We start from the raw sequence: 19,204 nt of genomic DNA, 5'->3' as shown, positions 1-19,204 counted from the left end.
CCAGTGCCCATCGATTCCTCCTACAAGTGTTACCTATCATTGCTAATCCAATGCTGCCTATTAGTGTCCATCAATCAGCACCACCTAGCATTGCTCATGAATACCGCCTAACAGCATCCATCAGTGCCATCTATTAGTGCTCATCAATGCTGCCCATCAGTGCTCATCGATGCCACCTATCAGTATCTATCAGTGCTCAGTGCCCACCTGTGCTCATCAATGCAGCCTATGACTTCTGCGTATCAGTTCTCATCAATGACCCACAGTGCAACCTATCAGTGTCCATCAATGTCACCTATCAGTGCCTCTTTTCAGTGCTGCTCATTAGTGCTCATCAATGCAGCCTATCTTTTCCCATTAGTGCCTCCTATCAGTGCCCATCAATTTCTCCTATTGGTGCTCACCAATCCCTCCTATCAGTGCCCATCAATGCCTCCTATCAGTGCCTTCTATCAGTTCCCACCAATGCTTCCTGTCAGAGCCCATCAATGTCTCCTATTGGTGCCCATCATTGCTTCCTATCAGAGCTCATCAGTGCCTCCTATTGGTGCCTATTATCAGAGCTCATCAATGCCTCTTATCAGTACTCATCAGTGATGTCTGCTTTCTGAGCGGGCAGTCAGGTGCGAGGCTAACAAGCTCACACTTCCTGCGGAGCACACACAGGAGAGGAGAAGGGGGAGCAGATCGGCTTTGTCCTGTCTCATCCTGTGCGAGAGAGGATGGAGGGGGAGATAGAACTGTCAATTCAGGCTCTGTGCTGATCCATGAGATAGATGCTGTCAGCTCAGAGCCGTGCGATTAACAACCCTGCAGGGGCCCCCGACAGCGGCGGAAAGCCAGGGCCCCATCGCAAGTGTGACTATTGCGACCCTGGTAATTAGGCCACTGGAAATACTATCTTTAATGCCAAAGTTTTTTTTTTTTAAATAACAAACATGTTATACTTACCTGCTCTGTGAAGTGGTTTTTGCACATAGCAGCCCAGATCCTCCTCTTCTCGTGTCCCTCGCCAGCGCTCTGGCCCCTCGCTCCTGTCGAGTGTGCCCACTATGGGGGCACCCAAGCCAAGCTGTAGCTCCGTGTGTCCATTCAGACATCCTGAATTGGCTAGTTTGATTGACTAGGGACCCGCTGCTGTCTTAGCCAATCAGGAGGGAGAGCCCCGTACAGCTGAGTCTCTCATTCAACATCGCTGGATCGAGATGGCCTCAGGTAAGTATTGGGGGGGGGGGGGAGAGTGAGGGTGTCTGCTGCACACAGAAGTTTTTTTTATCTTAATGCATATAATGCATTAAGATTTAAAAAAAAAAACTTCTGCCTTTACAACCCCTTTAATTACAACAAAAATAACACAAACTAACTGGCTGTATAAGTATACACTTCTTCAAACTAGTTTTCAGCAGATGCACTTTTGGCAAGAATAGCAGCCTTGAGTCTGTGTCTGTGTGGATAGATCTCTATTAGTTTTGCATATCTGGATTTTGCAATCTCCCCCATTTAGGTTTGTCAGCTCCAGCTCTGTTAGATTGCCTGGGGATTGTGAGTGAACAGCCTTTTCTAAGAAGTACTGAATATGTTCTGAGATTTTTGGAATGTTACATTATAACAATATAACTTGTGTACCAGTAGAAGTAATACATTTAGCCATGTATAGGCATTCCAAGCAGTTCAAAGATGGCCACATACTTTACATTTAATTTTATATTATTACTTACCCTGGAGCAAGAAAAAGGAAAAGTATTTCTCAAGTATAAGAACATTTATTTCTGGCACCCCTAGACACAGCAAGCTTTTTACTACTTGCAATATTGGAGTTTAGTGTTGCCACCTCATCCTTTTACAACCAAACACATATTATTACACAGGTTCTGTGGCTGATTAAGGTGGTAATTAAACTAACTTGGTGCCTTATCTGCATTAAATTAGCCTCAGAACCTGTGTAATTAATATGTGTTCAGGTTTAAAGGGATGAGGTGGCAACCCTAGAGTGTGTTGGCATTCTTGTTTCTTTTTTTACATTCACAATGGAATAATCGGAGCCTGCTTTTTTAGTGGCTCTACAAGTTAAAGCGGAGGTTCACACGAAAAGTGAACCTCCGCTTTTTTGATCCCACCCCCTCTGGTGTCACATTTGGCACCTTTCAGGGGGTACAGATACCTGTATACACTGTTCCCAGGAGAGAGCGGGGACCAGTGACGGCGCGCCGCGATACTCGCGCATGCGCAGTAGTGAATTGGGCAGTGATGCCGCAAGGCACCCGAGGACCGAGCGATTGCTCAGCCTCGCCTGCTGACATTGCGGGCATGCTGGACAGGTAAGTGTCCATTTTTTAAAAGTCAGCAGCTGCAGTATTTGTAGCTGCTGGCTTTTTAAAAAAAATCGGGTGGACCTCCGCTTTAAGAAATCTGTGTTTGATAGTAACATTTCCAATTCAGAAATGTTGTTGGCTCTCTCTAATATCCTATTAGTTACAAGAAATGCTTCAAGTAAAACAAACCACGTACCTTTGTAGTTACAGTCACTATGAAGCAATCTCTAAAATCACAATCGAAGCAGAGAAGTCACGTTTCTTTCCCCCCCTTTTTGCCCTGCCAACTCACAGATGGTAGTGGGGAGCTGAGCTACTGAGAGAAAATAAGGCCTCATACAAACCTATGATAGGCTGAAATATGCAGCAGCATTTGCGTTAAGGGTCATATCTATACAAGGTTGTATGCCCCAAATGCAGAAATGCTAATTTTTTTGGGGGTAGGGGGGAACTGTCCCACTTCCGGACAGAGCGCCACGGCGATCTAATCGGACATTAAGCAACCCCCCTTTCCTTTCCCTGCAGCCTTCAGGAACACATCACAGGTTCCAGAAGACCGTGGGACCCTTCACATAGCGCAGCACAGCTCGTGCATGTGCAGTGGCAAACCGGCAATGAAGCCTTGTGGTTTTCCCTACTTAAAAAGTTGGCACCCGGACCCGAAGCCAATTGAAGAATCAGCACAGGTGAGGACAGCGCTGGATCCCTGGACAGGTACGTTTCCTTATATTAAAAATCAGCAGCTACAGTATTTGTAGCTGATGACTTTTAATTTTTTGGTGGGAGACCGGAGCTCTTCTTCAAGTATCAATCAGTACAGCATCCAGCCACCTTATTTTCCAGCCTGTGACAGGCTACTGGCAGTAGGGGTAGACACTGCACCAGTGCCTTTGCGGTGCCTAAAAACGCCAGGATTTGACACACGTGGGCCAAAACATCCATGTGCATGTAGCCCTAGAGTGCGTCACCTCAAAACTTTAAGAATTAATTACTCCACAGTGTCTGCAGCTACAGAGGTAATTGAAGACTTGTTTTAAAGGTTTATTTACTGCTTGTAAAACATTAATTTATTCTATCGGCAAATGGTTCAAACACATACAGCAAGAGCAACAACAGCTTCAGGAAAAGCCAGAAGACAGTAGGATCCAGGAAATGTCAGATTCCTATACATTTTGCAGAGCTTTTTAAAAAAAGGAGGTGCAAAAAAAAAATGAAAAAACTAAATCATACATATGTCTATCATTCCTTATGTTTTAATAAAAGCATTCAAATCAAAAAGCTTGAGCTCAGGCACATCACTTATAGTTATTGGTCCACTCAGAAACAATACTTTAGTATATTTATTTACAGGAAGTTCTGATTCTGAATCCATCCCTTAAAATAATTTTAGATTTATTTTAGATTAGCTGTGTTATTGATTTCCACCAAAACATTTAGGAAGAGAATATAAAGCGTTACAGGTAAAAGTATCATCTATCAGCCAAGAATTTTACCTTCATGTCTATGTCAATGCTATGGTGGGTTATACAGGGTTATGTCAGCAAAGTATTCTGATGATGCTACTGCGCAGTAGTGAATTGGGCAGTGATGCCGCAAGGCACCCGAGGACCGAGCGATTGCTCAGCCTCGCCTGCTGACATTGCGGGCATGCTGGACAGGTAAGTGTCCATTTTTTAAAAGTCAGCAGCTGCAGTATTTGTAGCTGCTGGCTTTTTAAAAAAAATCGGGTGGACCTCCGCTTTAAGAAATCTGTGTTTGATAGTAACATTTCCAATTCAGAAATGTTGTTGGCTCTCTCTAATATCCTATTAGTTACAAGAAATGCTTCAAGTAAAACAAACCACGTACCTTTGTAGTTACAGTCACTATGAAGCAATCTCTAAAATCACAATCGAAGCAGAGAAGTCACGTTTCTTTCCCCCCCTTTTTGCCCTGCCAACTCACAGATGGTAGTGGGGAGCTGAGCTACTGAGAGAAAATAAGGCCTCATACAAACCTATGATAGGCTGAAATATGCAGCAGCATTTGCGTTAAGGGTCATATCTATACAAGGTTGTATGCCCCAAATGCAGAAATGCTAATTTTTTTGGGGGTAGGGGGGAACTGTCCCACTTCCGGACAGAGCGCCACGGCGATCTAATCGGACATTAAGCAACCCCCCTTTCCTTTCCCTGCAGCCTTCAGGAACACATCACAGGTTCCAGAAGACCGTGGGACCCTTCACATAGCGCAGCACAGCTCGTGCATGTGCAGTGGCAAACCGGGCAATGAAGCCTTGTGGTTTTCCCTACTTAAAAAGTTGGCACCCGGACCCGAAGCCAATTGAAGAATCAGCACAGGTGAGGACAGCGCTGGATCCCTGGACAGGTACGTTTCCTTATATTAAAAATCAGCAGCTACAGTATTTGTAGCTGATGACTTTTAATTTTTTGGTGGGAGACCGGAGCTCTTCTTCAAGTATCAATCAGTACAGCATCCAGCCACCTTATTTTCCAGCCTGTGACAGGCTACTGGCAGTAGGGGTAGACACTGCACCAGTGCCTTTGCGGTGCCTAAAAACGCCAGGATTTGACACACGTGGGCCAAAACATCCATGTGCATGTAGCCCTAGAGTGCGTCACCTCAAAACTTTAAGAATTAATTACTCCACAGTGTCTGCAGCTACAGAGGTAATTGAAGACTTGTTTTAAAGGTTTATTTACTGCTTGTAAAACATTAATTTATTCTATCGGCAAATGGTTCAAACACATACAGCAAGAGCAACAACAGCTTCAGGAAAAGCCAGAAGACAGTAGGATCCAGGAAATGTCAGATTCCTATACATTTTGCAGAGCTTTTTAAAAAAAGGAGGTGCAAAAAAAAAATGAAAAAACTAAATCATACATATGTCTATCATTCCTTATGTTTTAATAAAAGCATTCAAATCAAAAAGCTTGAGCTCAGGCACATCACTTATAGTTATTGGTCCACTCAGAAACAATACTTTAGTATATTTATTTACAGGAAGTTCTGATTCTGAATCCATCCCTTAAAATAATTTTAGATTTATTTTAGATTAGCTGTGTTATTGATTTCCACCAAAACATTTAGGAAGAGAATATAAAGCGTTACAGGTAAAAGTATCATCTATCAGCCAAGAATTTTACCTTCATGTCTATGTCAATGCTATGATGGGTTATACAGGGTTATGTCAGCAAAGTATTCTGATGATGCTACTGCTGTCATTGCAGGTCTTACAGCTGCTAAGTTGCTTGTGGAATCAGGACTTAATGTTGTAGTACTGGAAGCCCGGAACAGAGTTGGGGGAAGAACACATACAATTAGGGTAAGTTTGTGATTACTGAAATGTAAGTAGAACAACAGCTTATTTTAAACTACATAGCTAATAGGAATGCAGCCCATTAGGCCTGCAGGTTGTCATAACACACGTCAGATAGCAGACTGCTTCCTCTCCAAACTCCCTTTGCATTGTGTCAAAATCTGCCAGGAACAGCGTTCATTTTTGCAGCAGCTTCTCTAGGCAAAACATTATTTGAAGCCCTGCAGAAGGGAGATTCGAAAACTCCAAAACTCGCTGGCTACCAAAAAAAGATAAAAGGTGATTATTTTATTGAATCACCTTACTGATTCATTCTTCTGGCACCCACCCCTCTTTTACACTTTCTGAGTGTCATTTGGCTGTCCCAAGCACCAGGTTCTTACCTATAAACTTGGGCCTTGTTATAGAGGGTGTCCTAAAAAAAACCTTAACAAATGTGGTACAAAAAAAAACTGCAAGTTGTTGGATTAGAAAAAATTAAACCTTAGCGCCTATGGATAACCCAAAAATATGCAACAATACACCAGCTGTAGTAAGAAAAAATTGCTAGAAAGAAATGAACAATATAATGACAATTTGCTGCGCTTAGTGTTAGTTAGGTTAATATACACTTTTATATATCTGATACAGTCCCAGTAGGTGATGATATAAGGTGCTTGTGCTCTAATGACTTATCAATGTGCAGATGTGCTCAGACTGGGTGCCCCACATGGATGTGCACTCAACCCTAGATGTTGACCACCTATCTCTAGTGTATAGTCTCTCAAGCATGTGGGGATACTGTGAAGTCTGTTGACTGATGTCTCATGCAGAAAAAAAACCTCATATAGACATACTACCGCCCATACGAACACCCGGGAATCAAGCCGAATGCCGAGAGCGGTGACATCCATGAGTGGACCAATTACCCCATAATATAATCACCTGCTAAACATGCCGGTTGCCAGGATTATAGGCACTTTTAAATGTAAGTGGAAACTTTTTATTGTTTTTTACCAAATAAAGTTGTTTGTAATGGCATTGTGCAATGAGGATCTTTCTTTGTCATTTCCATCTATATGAGTTTTTTTTCTGCATGAGACGTCAGTCAACAGACTTCCACAGGGGTATCCCCACACGCTTGAGAGACCATACTAGAGATAGGTGGTCAACATCTAAGGGTGAGTGCACATTCATGTGGGGCACCCAGTCTGAGCACATCTGCACATTGATACATCATTAGAACACAAGCACCTTATATCATCACATACTGGGACTGTATCAGATAAATAAAAATAACATGTTAGACTCTTGGCGTGAGCTCAATCCAGCTTGTAAACGCTTTACATATTACTCCACACAAATAGTTTTCTAGGATTGATCATATCTTCCTAAGTGTTGATTAGAGGTCGACCGATATGGGTTTTTCTATGGCCGATGCCGATGCGGCCGATATTTTGGGCCGATTTTTTTATTTTTTGCTAGGCGTGGGTGGTGCTGCGTTGTGGGGAGGGATGGGTGGTGCTGCGTTGTGGAGAGGGATGGGTGGTGCTGCGTTGTGGCAATGAAGATGATTGATTTGCAATGCATTGTGAAAATGAATGAGGATGACAGTTACATTGTGAAGAGGATATGACAGTTACATTGTGAAGAGGATCTCCACAATGTAACTCTGATATGCACCCAGTCATCCTCATCCATTTTCTCAATGCCAGCCTCAGCCAGGTTTCACTTTAAAAAGACATAAAATTAAGTCTGCAGGTATCTATCTGCATGCACCTGATAGGCTAGGTTCATGCTGATGAGATGACCAGCAAATCATTGAACAAGTAAAATACAAGCAGCCAGCAGGCTCCGCCTCATCAGGAAAGGAAGACAGAGCTACAGTAGTGCTGTCCACGATCTCCTGCTGGGGGAGTTACCATGTCAGGTGGAAGCTGATTTTTTATCTATTACAGCACGCCGAAGGAGGGGGCGGGGCGGTACGATGAATGCCAGTGAAATCTCTCCTTGGCTTCTCTATAGTGGCTGTGCGGGCGGAGGATTCAAGAATATATTGCTTCAAGAGCACTGGTCGGTACTGCAAGTCAGGTGGCAGAGAAACAATCATTGGCCCTTTACAAGTATCTGCCACCTGACTTACAGTACTGACCAGTGCTCTTGAAACAATATATTCTTGATTCATACACCCGCACGGCCACTATAGAGAAGCTAAGGAGAGATTGCTGAGTGCTGTATTAGAGAAACAATCATTGGCACTTTACAAGTATCTAATACAGCACGCCGAGGGAGGGGCGGGGCGGTACGATGAATGCCAGTGAAATCTCTCCTTAGCTTGTGATTTTTTATCCAATACAGCACGCCAAGGGAGGGGGCGGAGCGGGGGCGGGGAGCTACGATGCAAGGCCAGTAAAATCTTTCCTGGACTTCAATAGTGGGCGTGCGGATGGAGGACACACGCTGCTAGAGCACTGGTCAGTACTGCAGGGCAGGCGGCCATGCCAGCAGTTTATTGTAATAGTCGCGAATGCCGCGAATCGGCCGATTTTTCACAATAAAAACGATTTCATAAAAACGGCCAAATATCGGCCGATATATCGGCCGACCGATATATCGGCCGACCGATATATCGGCCGACCGATATATCGGTCGACCTCTAGTGTTGATATGGCCCCAGAGATCCTATCGTCAGTTATTATGCCCTTTACTTGGTCCGATTATAGTGCAGTTTGTACTACCATCTCCTCCCCTATCCCAAGATCCCAGGATTCATCTTGGTGCGGTAATGATTCCATTCTAACTCGCGCATCCCATTGTCTAGATATTAAACATACTCTCAATGACTCTCAATGACTCATTAATAATACTTCTGCAGATATTTCCCCTCTCTTTGGGAAGCACATAAACTTGTAATTCGAGGTACGCTTATCCAGCAAGCATCATTTCTCAAACGTGAGCGTAAGCTCCTTCACCAAAAATTTGAAAATTACTTTAATCTTTGTCACGATACATTCCACAATTCTTCCTCCCCTTTTACTAAATCTAAGCTTAAAAGAACCCGCTTAGAATTCGACCTGTTTCTCACTGACTCTACAGATAAATTCATACCTCAATCACAATACCTTTATTACCTTTAACCACTTAACGACAGCAGAATGGCACGGCTGGGCAGATGGACTTACCGGCAACGTCCTTTACATCTACCCAGCCGTGGGTCGCGGGCGCGTGCCTGTGACCCAGTCCGAAGCTCCGGGACCGCGAGACCCGCGGACCCGATCGCCGCTGGGGTCCCGCGATCAGTCCCCGGAACTGTGGCGTGCTTCACTGTGGCGGCTGCATCGATCGTGTCATCCCCTTTATAGGGAGACACAATCGATGACGTCACTCCTACAGCCACACCCCCCTACAGTTGTAAACACACACTAGGTGAAACATAACCCCTTCAGCGCCCCCTGTGGTTAACTCCCAAACTGCAACTGTCATTTCCACAATAAAGAATGCATTTTAAATGCATTTTTTGCTGTGAAAATGACAATGGTCCCAAAAATGTGTCAAAATTGTGTGAAGTGTCCGTTACGAAAAAAATTGCTGATCGCCGCCATTAGTAGTAAAAAAAAAAATAATTAATAAAAATGCAATAAAACTATCTCCTATTTTGTAAAAGCTATAAATTATGCGCAAACCAATCGATAAACGCTTATTGCGATTTTTTTTACCAAAAATATGTAGAAGAATACGTATCGGCCTAAACTGAGGAAAAAAATGTTTTATATATATTTTTGGGGGATATTTATTATAGCAAAAAATGTAAAAAATATTGCATTTTTTTCAAAATTGTCGCTCTATTTTTGTGTATAGCGCAAAAAATAAAAACCGCAGAGGTGATCAAATACCACCAAAAGAAAGCTCTATTTGTGGGAAAAAAAGGATGCCAATTTTATTTGGGAGCCACATCGCACGACCGCGCAATTTTCAGTTAAAGCGACACAGTCCCGAATCACAAATAGAGGCCAGGTCCTTTACCTGCATTTTGGTCCAGGGCTTAAGTGGTTAAAGAAAACAAACCAGATACCTTACGCTCACTGCAAAAATCTACAACATCTGTGCGACTCAAACTAAACCATGATTCATACACAAGTAACCCTGTCAAAATTTTACACACATTCCACTCAAATCTTGCTAAATTATATTCGCACAACCTTAATTTTGACCATGCTGCTACTGCTACCCTTTTTTCACAAATTACCCTTCCAATGCTCACGAACCCACTGTGAACGATTCGAGTGTCCCATCTCCGAAACAGAAGTCATGGCTATTAAGGCTTTAAAACGTAATAAACGTCCCAGCCCAGATGGATTTTGTGCTTCCTACTACAAACATTTTTCTGATATGTTATCTCCTATCCTAACTAATGAATTCAATACGTTGTTGAGGGGACACTCTTTTCGTTCAGAATCGTTAATGGCCATAATTTCCATGATTCCCAAATCTAAAACTGATACAACCTCTTGGACAAATTACCGTTCTATTTCACTTCTTAATATTGACATGAAACTTTTAGCTAAAATACTTGCGACCCACTTGAATCAAGTATTAGGCAAACTTGTTCATCGAGAGCAAGTTGGGTTTATCCCTTTGTGCCAAGCAAGTGATAATATTTGTAGAGCTTTTTTACTCGCCCATGTTGCTAAATCCAGACGTCCACCTGCGTGTTTTTAATTGCTCAATATAAGAAAAGCATTCGACATTGTCTCATGGCCATACTTACAATACATTCTTCAAAAATGGGGGATTTGGACCACATTTTTTTTAAATGGACTTCTTTCTTATATGACAAGCCGAATGCATTTATCAAATATGCTGGTTTTAAATCAGATCATTTCCCTATTGGAAAAGGCACACAACAAGGATGTCCTCCCTCCCCACTTCTATTTGCACTCCTTATTGAACCGTTGGCCCATTTAATTAGATCTGATCCAAACATAAAAGGTATTGAATTAGCTGGATGTCATCATAAAGTATGTATTTTTGAAGATGACATCTTACACTTCATGTCATCTCTCCATATCACAGCACCTAATCTCCTCTCTGTCCTAAACCGTTTTGAACACATTTTGGGCTTAACAGTTAACTATCAAAAATCTACTGCACTCACCATTTCCTTGCACCCTTTAGACCTTCAACTTGCTAATCATTCACTTCCCTTCTCTTGGACACTTCACAGACTTCCATACCTAGGAATACAACTCAATCCTAAGATAACTTGATTTATACTCAGCTAACTTCCCTCCATTACTAAAACAGGTTCCTGGTTAGGCAAAATGAATGTATCTTTTTAGGCCCCATGCACACGAGACGCTGGTAAACTCGAGTTCAGAGGCATTTGGGCATTTTTTTCAACTGCCCCTGAACACATTTAATGTTATCCTATGTGTCCATGCACACATTCACGTTTTTTTGCGTTTTAAAGCAGTTGGGTTTAGGCTCGTTTTTTCAGAAGCAAAATTTTGGGTTCAGACGCAAAAGTTTTCGCGTTTCAGACGCAAATCGCGGCAAAACGCCGCTAATCGCGTTTTGCTGCGATTTAATTTATAGGCGTTTTTAAAGGTGACCTATTTTTTTACATTAGAAATCTCAAAAATTATGGCAAATGATGAAAAACCATAAAAAAACATAAAAAAATGTAATTGCTTGCATTGCATTGTGGACAATCCACAACTTGTGGCCAGGTGACGTGGCCAGTGGACAATCCACAACTTGTGGCAGGTGACATGGCCAGGTGACGTGGCAAGTGGACAATCCACAACTTGTGGTAGGTGACGTGGCCAGGTGATGTGGCAGGTGACGTGGACAGTGGACAATCCACAACTTGTGGCAGGTGACTAGGCCAGTTGACGTGGCAGGTGACGTGGCCAGTGGACAATCCACAACTTGTGGCAGGTGACGTGGCCAGGTGACGTGGCAGGTGATGTGGCCAGGTGACGTGGCAAGTGATGTGGCCAGGTGACGTGGCAAGTGGACAATCCACAACTTGTGGCAGGTGACGTGGCCAGGTGACATGGCAGGTGACGTGGCCAGTGGACAATCCACAACTTGTGGCAGGTGACGTGGCCAGGTGATTTGGCAAGTTGATAATCCACTTGTGGCAGGTGACGTGACAAGTGGACAATCCACAACTTGTGGCAGGTGTTGTCAGGTGACGTGGCAAGTGGACAATCCACAACTTGTGGCAGGTGACGTGGCCAGTTGATGTGGCAGGTGACGTGGCCAGTGGACAATCCACAACTTGTGGCAGGTGACGTGGCCAGGTGATGTGGCAGGTGACATGGCCAGGTGACGTGGCAGGTGATGTGACCAGGTGACATGGCAAGTGGACAATCCACAACTTGTGGCAGGTGACGTGGCCAGTGGACAATCCACAACTTGTGGCAGGTGGCGTGGCCAGGTGACATGGCAGATGACGTGGCAAGTGGACATTTTTTACGGCTTATACAGCGCAGAATTATCTCCTTTATCTGGGCCTTGAACTTCTATATCCATTGTCTGTCTCCCACAATGCTGAAAAGGTTTAAGTCTCCCAAATATTTCTGCTTACTATCATGCTGCACACCTTGCACATTTACCAAAATACCATGCAATCAAAGAAATGCCTCTATGGGCAACAATTGAGTCTATTGACTGTGACCCTATTTTAGTATCAAACATGTTATGGTTAAGACCAACTGATCATACTTTTATTCGCAATTCTATCACAAAACATTCTTTATCCATCTGGAACAGATTCAAAACTTCTCTTGGCCTTCAATCTGATTTACCACTCCTTTCTTTTGTTAAAAATCCCGCTTTTGACCCTGCCTGGATCGCTCCTAATTCTTTCAAAGCATGGAATATAGCTAATTTATCCCCTTTATACAATTTGGTATCTGCGTCCTCCATACATTCTTTTCCTACTTTGTGTTATACATTTGGACTTCCTCAATCGGAATCCGATGTTTGCAAATCAGAAAAATTTAAACCCTCATCTCATTTTCAACTGACTGTATTTCTGACCCTCATGCTAGAGGATGTATTTTGTTTCTCTATAAGCAATTTTTTTTTTTTAAAAACAATTTTTATTGTTTTTTTGACATAAACATCCGGAAAGGAAAAAGGCACACTTGTTGTTACAAAATCTGCATGAAGTGGCATAAAACTAACATTTCAAACCCCCACGCCTTGTCCCCTCCCGGAACGTAACTGCACCGGTCCCTCAACGGAGGGACAATTTGTCACCAGATGACCCAGCCTGAGCCCAAACTGGTCCTCCGGCGCAAATACTTGACTGTCAGTAAAAGAAACAGATAGAAACATGACATACCATCCACCACCAACATTCACACCAGCTCACACCCACATACAACCATACTGGCCTCCCAGCCCACCCCCCCCCCCCCACACACACACTCCGGCCCAGGCCGCCCGGAGCCCTCCCCACCCACAGCCAGTTATGGCTGAGAGCTATAAGCAAATTTTAGCTAGTACTAACATTGGCCCCCCCTCATATGTCTCCAAATGGAAACTAGACCTTAATCGCTTATTTAATGCCTAGCCTATTGAATTTTCTAGCATATGGTCCACCACCAAGACCCCTTTTACACTGGAGGCGTTTTTCAGGCGCTTTAGCGCTAAAAATATTGCCTGTAAAGCACCTGAAAAAAGCTTCAGCTGCAATCCCAGTGTGAAAACCTGAGTGCTTTCACACTGGGGCGCTGCGCTAGCAGGACGTCCAAAAAAGTCCGGCAAGCAGCTTTTTTGCAGTGCTTTAGGATCAGTGAATACACTATTGAAAACAATGGGCAGCGCCGCCAAACCCGCTGCAGCGCCCTCTTGCGGGCACTTTTAACCCTTTTTCGGACACTAGTGGGGGTTAAAAGCGCCCTACTAGTGGCCAAAAAATTCTTACATAAACAACGGTAAAGCGGCGCTAAAAATAGCCCAACGCCCCTATGTCTGCTTCTTAAATGTTGTTGCTGTGAAAACTAACTTTAAGGCCCCGTACACACGACCAAACATGTATGCTGAAACTGGTCCGTGGACCAGTTTCAGCATACATGTTCGGTCGTGTGTAGGCGCGAGCGGGCCAAATTCCAGCAAACATTTGCCCGCCGGGCCTTTTCCCAGCAGACAAATATTCCTGGACGTGTTTTAAAACCGTCCGCTGGAATCCTGCCCGCTCGGACATGTACGGTCGTCAGTACAGACCTACCGTACATGTCTGAGCGCCCGCCGTCCCTCGCATGCGTCGAATGACTTTGACGCATGCGTGGAAGCCTTTAAATGGCAGGCCCGCCCACGTCGCCGCGTCATCGGCGCGTCATCGTCGCGGCGACGACGCGGACACGCCCGGCGTATTGTTTACGCGCGGACTTCTGTACGATGGTTAGTACAGCCATTGTACAGAAGCCCTCTGGCAGACATGTACGGTGAAAACGGTCCGACGGACCGGTTTCATCGTACATGTTTGCTCGTTAGTACCCGGCCTTAGGTGCTAACCCGTTGGTATTTGGTCCCTGCTAGAATATCAAAATATGCTTCTGATTACCCTGGAGCTTGTTTTTGTGGCTGTTCAGAGTCTGGCACTCAATTTCATATTTGGTGGGATTTCCCAATTGCCCAAATATTCTGGAAGGCAGTTATGACTTAGCCTCCAAAATCTTTGATACACCTATACAGCCCAATTCTGCTTACAGCCCTATTAAACCTGAAAGCTGATTAATTAATTTCACCTTTTTTTACATCTCCACAACAGCCACAAAACAAACCATTGCTAAGGCATGGAAAACTAAATATTTAATTCTAGCTGAAACCATGCACAGAACTAATAAAGCTCTTATTCATGCTAAAATGGAAGCAATTGAAAGAGATCGAATCAGTTGATTTGAGAAACTCTGGCTTCCTTGGGTTAAGCATTGTTTACCTCCAGACTTTGATGACACACTATTATTACCTTGGTAATTTTACTCTATTTGCCTTAACTATACTTTCTATTCATTTGGGATCGCATCACCACTTGTAAACCCCCCTCATTACCTTCCCCCCTTTTTCTACCCAATTCTCTCTATCTACTTAAATTTTTTGTTTTCTACCTTTCTTTTCCTATTGTGTGGTACTTCTAAACAAATTATCTCTTCTGTTTTTAATATATATCTATTAGATTGATCTCCTTATTACTGCTATTGTAAAATTAACCAATAGAATAGAATAGAAGTTGATAATGCTTTCGATGTAATACTTTATTGGTTTATTTGTTGCTCTACTCATTAGATTTTTACACTGTTATATACCTATCCTGTTCATAAATCGATATATTTAGCTCTATTGCTATTTAAATATTGTACCACCATTCTTATATGTACTCAATTTGTCAATCTTTGTTTTATTTAAAAAATAATAAACAAATTTGAGTAGAAATATTAATTTCACCTTTGATGACGGCGGTTCTGCAAGCAGAAGCTCGGAGAGGACTGATAACAAAAATATACGAGGGACTGTTAGCAACAATTCAGAGTCATGCCTCCCTTAGAAGCCGCAGGAAGTGGGTGGAAGACATTGGGGAGATAGACGGAGACCAGTGGGAGAGGGCGCTTGAATCTGTCCCGGTGGTATCTGTCTCTGCGTCGCACTAATTGTCGCAACTCTTTATTCTACACAGGGCTTACAGAACAGCGCCACAACTACATAGATGGGGAAGAAGGGACACCCCTTTGGGCCCAAAGTGTAAAGTTCAGCAGGGGGATTTCATACACTTGATTTGGAGATGCCCAAAGCTTCACAGGTACTGGGAGGAAGTATCACAGTGCATCACTAGAGTGGCACAGGTACCAGTCCCATTGGATCCCCTAGTATACTTGTTAGAGGTCATTGATCCTAGAGAGTATACAAAAGGAAAGTACTATATGGTAACAAGACTGTTGTATTTGGCAAGAAAACTCATTGCACGTTATTGGATGGCCCCGGGGGCCCCCACAGGGAAGCAATGGATTGCATATGTCAACTCCCTGTTGGGCAGAGAACACCTGGCCTACAAACGGAGGAAAGCAGAGGGTAAATTTAAGGAGATTTGGTATTCCTAGTTGAGAGATGCGAGTGTTGCACCACCAAAACTGGTGATGGATAGATTCTCTATGTAGAGTGCAGAGGACAGGGGGTGGCGGGGGGGAGGGGGTGGGATATACAAATATAAAGACGTACATTGGAATATTATAGGAATGTAAAAATGTTGTATAATGTATGTCAATTAAAATGCAACGGATGCTTATTAGGCATATCTATGTATGAAATAAGAAAATAAAAAATAAAAATAAAGTGGATTAAAAAAAAAGAAATATTAGTTTCACCAAAGTATTACCCTGAAAAATCTATGTTTAGCCCCCTGAAAAACAGTGGTTCACTTTGCTACAGGGCACTTCTGTACTTTGGACCTCATACATACCTCCCAACTTTTCAACTTCAGAATGAGGGACAAATGAGCATACCTTCCAACGAAGTTGTTGAGCGGGGGGAGGGGGGGGAATTCTGTGGATCGGAGTTGTTGAGCGGGGGGGGGGGGCGCAGATCGGAGTTGTTGAGGGGGGAGGTTCCGCGGATCAAAGATGTTGAGCGGGGGGGGGGCCGTGGATCGGAGTTGTTGAGCGGGGGGGGCTTTCACCAATCGCCGTAATCGTGGGGGTGCAATTATCTAGCGCAAGGGTCTCAAACTAGCAACCCTCAAGCTGTTTCAAACCTACAAGTCACATCATGCTTGTAACTGTCAGCCTTGCAATGCTGAATGGGACTTGTAGTTTTGCAACAGCTAGAGGGCCAACAGTTTGAGACCCCTGATCTAGAGCAATGGTCTCCAAACTCCAAATGTGGCCCTTTGTTTGCTTTTTTCTTGCCCTTAAGGTGCTTCCTTTGCTTTTGCTACTTCATTCCTTCATTATTCATCAGGGGCATCTCGACATGACGAAGCAAAGCCCTGTCTCTGCCAAGATGGTTACTCACACACAGAGACACAGTATGGAGCAAAGTACAGTAAGTCAGTAATGAGAATAAGATCAGGTGTAAGGGGCCTACAGGTGATGCTAATGGTAAGCCTTTCTTCTGCTGCCATTTTATGGGGATAGTTAATGTACCATTAGTAGAGGATTAAGGCTCCACCATGTTAAAGTGATGATTTTCAGAACGGTATTGGCTATATGTGTTCTTCAATATTTATATAATCCATATTGAGAACATTTCAAACATGTTAGGAATTTTTCTAATCTGTTTCTGGAAATCTTAATGTACACCACAGTAACTCACTGGTCTGTGATCCATAGATGTTTATTGAGAAATGCAGTGTGTAGTGTGAAAAACGAATAATCATTTGATAAAAAGGGATTACTTTGCAAGCAGAAAATGTTTTAGATATCCAGTATAGCATGCAATACATTATCATCTGAAAAAAAAAACTTTGTGTAGTTTATGACTTGAAGTTAAAAGTTTTATTTTATTAATCAAACCTTGTTAGATATTTTCCATGCCCTACTCTATAACCAAGAGTGTATGAAATCTGCACATGCACGGTGCTTTCCCGGCATGTGTATAACTCCTATTGTTCCCGAGACCTTCCCTGGACCGCTGAGATATAATGGTACAGATATATTCCTTGTTGTCAGTAAGTTTTCCATGTGAATTCAAGAAATTCTAAATGATATTGTCACTCATGTACTCATACAATATATACAAATCCCACAAAAAATCTTTTCATAAATGCTTATTTAAATATGCGTGATTATGTTGAATTAATTTTTTTTTGTTATACAGAACAAAGAAGTCCAGTATGTTGATGTCGGTGGAGCATATGTTGGACCAACTCAAAATCGTATTTTACGAGTGGCAAAGGAATTGGGTATAAAAACATACAAAGTCAATGTACAGCAAAGACTTATCCATCACGTAAAGGTGAGTAGTGACTAAATATTTCCCGATCTTCATACTTGTTCCAGATCAGTGATTGACAGCCAGGCAACTAGGATTTTCAATTAATACAACCGCTCCATGCTAGTGCATGGCTGGATCTAGAGGGTTGCTGGGGTACGCCGACCCCGGCCTTTGTCCTGCTGACCCCCTGTCCTTCATCCCGCTGACCTCTGTCCTTCATCCTACTGACCCCAGTGCACTGCCCTTATGACCCCATGTTCTTTGTCCTGTTGACCCCTGCCCTCTGGCCTGCTGACCCCTGTCCTCCAGCCTGCTGACCCCTGCCCTCTGTCCTGCTGACTTCTGCACTCTGTCCTGCTGACCCCTGTCCTCCAGCCTGCTGACCCCTGTCCTCCTTCCTGCTGATCCCTGTATTGTGCCCTGCTGGCCCCTGTCCTCTGCCCTTTTGACCCCCTTTCTCTGCCATATTTACCCCTGTCCTCTGCACTGCTGACCCTTGTGCTCCAATCCTGTTGATTCCTGTCCTCTGTCCCGCTGATTGCTGTACACTGCTGTGCTGACACCTATTTTTCACCCTACTAAAAACTGTACACTGCCCTGTTTACCCCTGTCTTCTGCCCTTACAACCCCTGCTCTTTTCCCAGCTGACCCCTGTCCTCTGTACACTGCCCTACTGACTCTTGTACACTTCACTGCTGACCTCCCTACCTCTGCCCTGCTTACCCCCTGTACACTTCTCTACTGACTCTTGTAAACTCCCCTTTTGACCTCTCATTCTCTGCCCAGCTGACCCCCTGCACATTGCAATGCTGACTCCTTGTCCTCTGCCCTGCTGCCCCCTGTACACTGCCCTGCTAACCCACTGTACGTCTCCCTACAAACTAATGGCCACTGTACACTGCCCTATAAAAAAGGAATGGCCTATGAACACTTTCCTACATAGTCACATAGTTAGTCAGGTTGACACACGTCCATCTAGTTCAACCATAAAAAAAAAAATATATCATATACCCAATTCTATACCCATAGTTGATCCAGAGACTCCTATATACTGCCTTGCTGACCTTGCATCCTCTGCCCCCCTAAAAAGTTTACACCACAACATCAGACAGGCTAGAACCCGCCCTGCGCTAGTGTAATACTGTGAAATTAAATTAAAATAATCCCACTTACAATCCAATGCACACGCGATCATGATCAAACCAAATTAGTGATGATAAATAAGCACAGCTGCTCTTCAATACCTCCAAAATACTTCAGAACAATGACGTATAAAAACAAATTATTCATATACTACAGTGATATTAAACAATATACATATTAATTTAAAAAAAAATATGTCCCTAAAAAGGGTAAATGAGCACTGACTGAAATTATTATACACAATGATCATGTGTGAAGTAAACCAATAAACGGTGATATAAACAAATAAATACCTATAATTTTTATTCATCATTCATTTAATGCAACTATAAGAAATGAATGTAAAAGTCCTTATTAAGTGTCCAAAATCAAGCATGCAGGTTTTTTCAGATGGAGGTCAGTAGTGACAGCGCCATATTTCGATCTTGACATGATTAATGTGATGGCTGGCTTTACTGATTATGGAAGGCTCAGATAGTGGAATGAAAAATTGAGATTTGCATGTAAA

The 19,204-nt window shown here is 43.2% G+C and overlaps 1 protein-coding gene across 1 annotated transcript in view; it reads left to right on the top strand.

Annotated features, from left to right (window-relative positions):
- LOC120927415 (amine oxidase [flavin-containing] A-like) overlaps positions 1-19,204 on the top strand; it is a 186,959-nt gene that overhangs the window by 55,024 nt on the left and 112,731 nt on the right. Inside the window, exons 2-3 of the mRNA XM_040338070.1 lie at positions 5,543-5,637; positions 17,437-17,574. Of these exons, the coding sequence (XP_040194004.1) occupies positions 5,543-5,637; positions 17,437-17,574 (233 nt within the window). The remainder of the gene's footprint in view (positions 1-5,542; positions 5,638-17,436; positions 17,575-19,204) is intronic.

Source organism: Rana temporaria, chromosome 2 (assembly GCF_905171775.1).
Source record: "Rana temporaria chromosome 2, aRanTem1.1, whole genome shotgun sequence".
In the NCBI taxonomy this organism is placed as follows: domain Eukaryota; kingdom Metazoa; phylum Chordata; class Amphibia; order Anura; family Ranidae; genus Rana; species Rana temporaria.
This window is presented reverse-complemented; position numbering and strand designations above follow the sequence as displayed.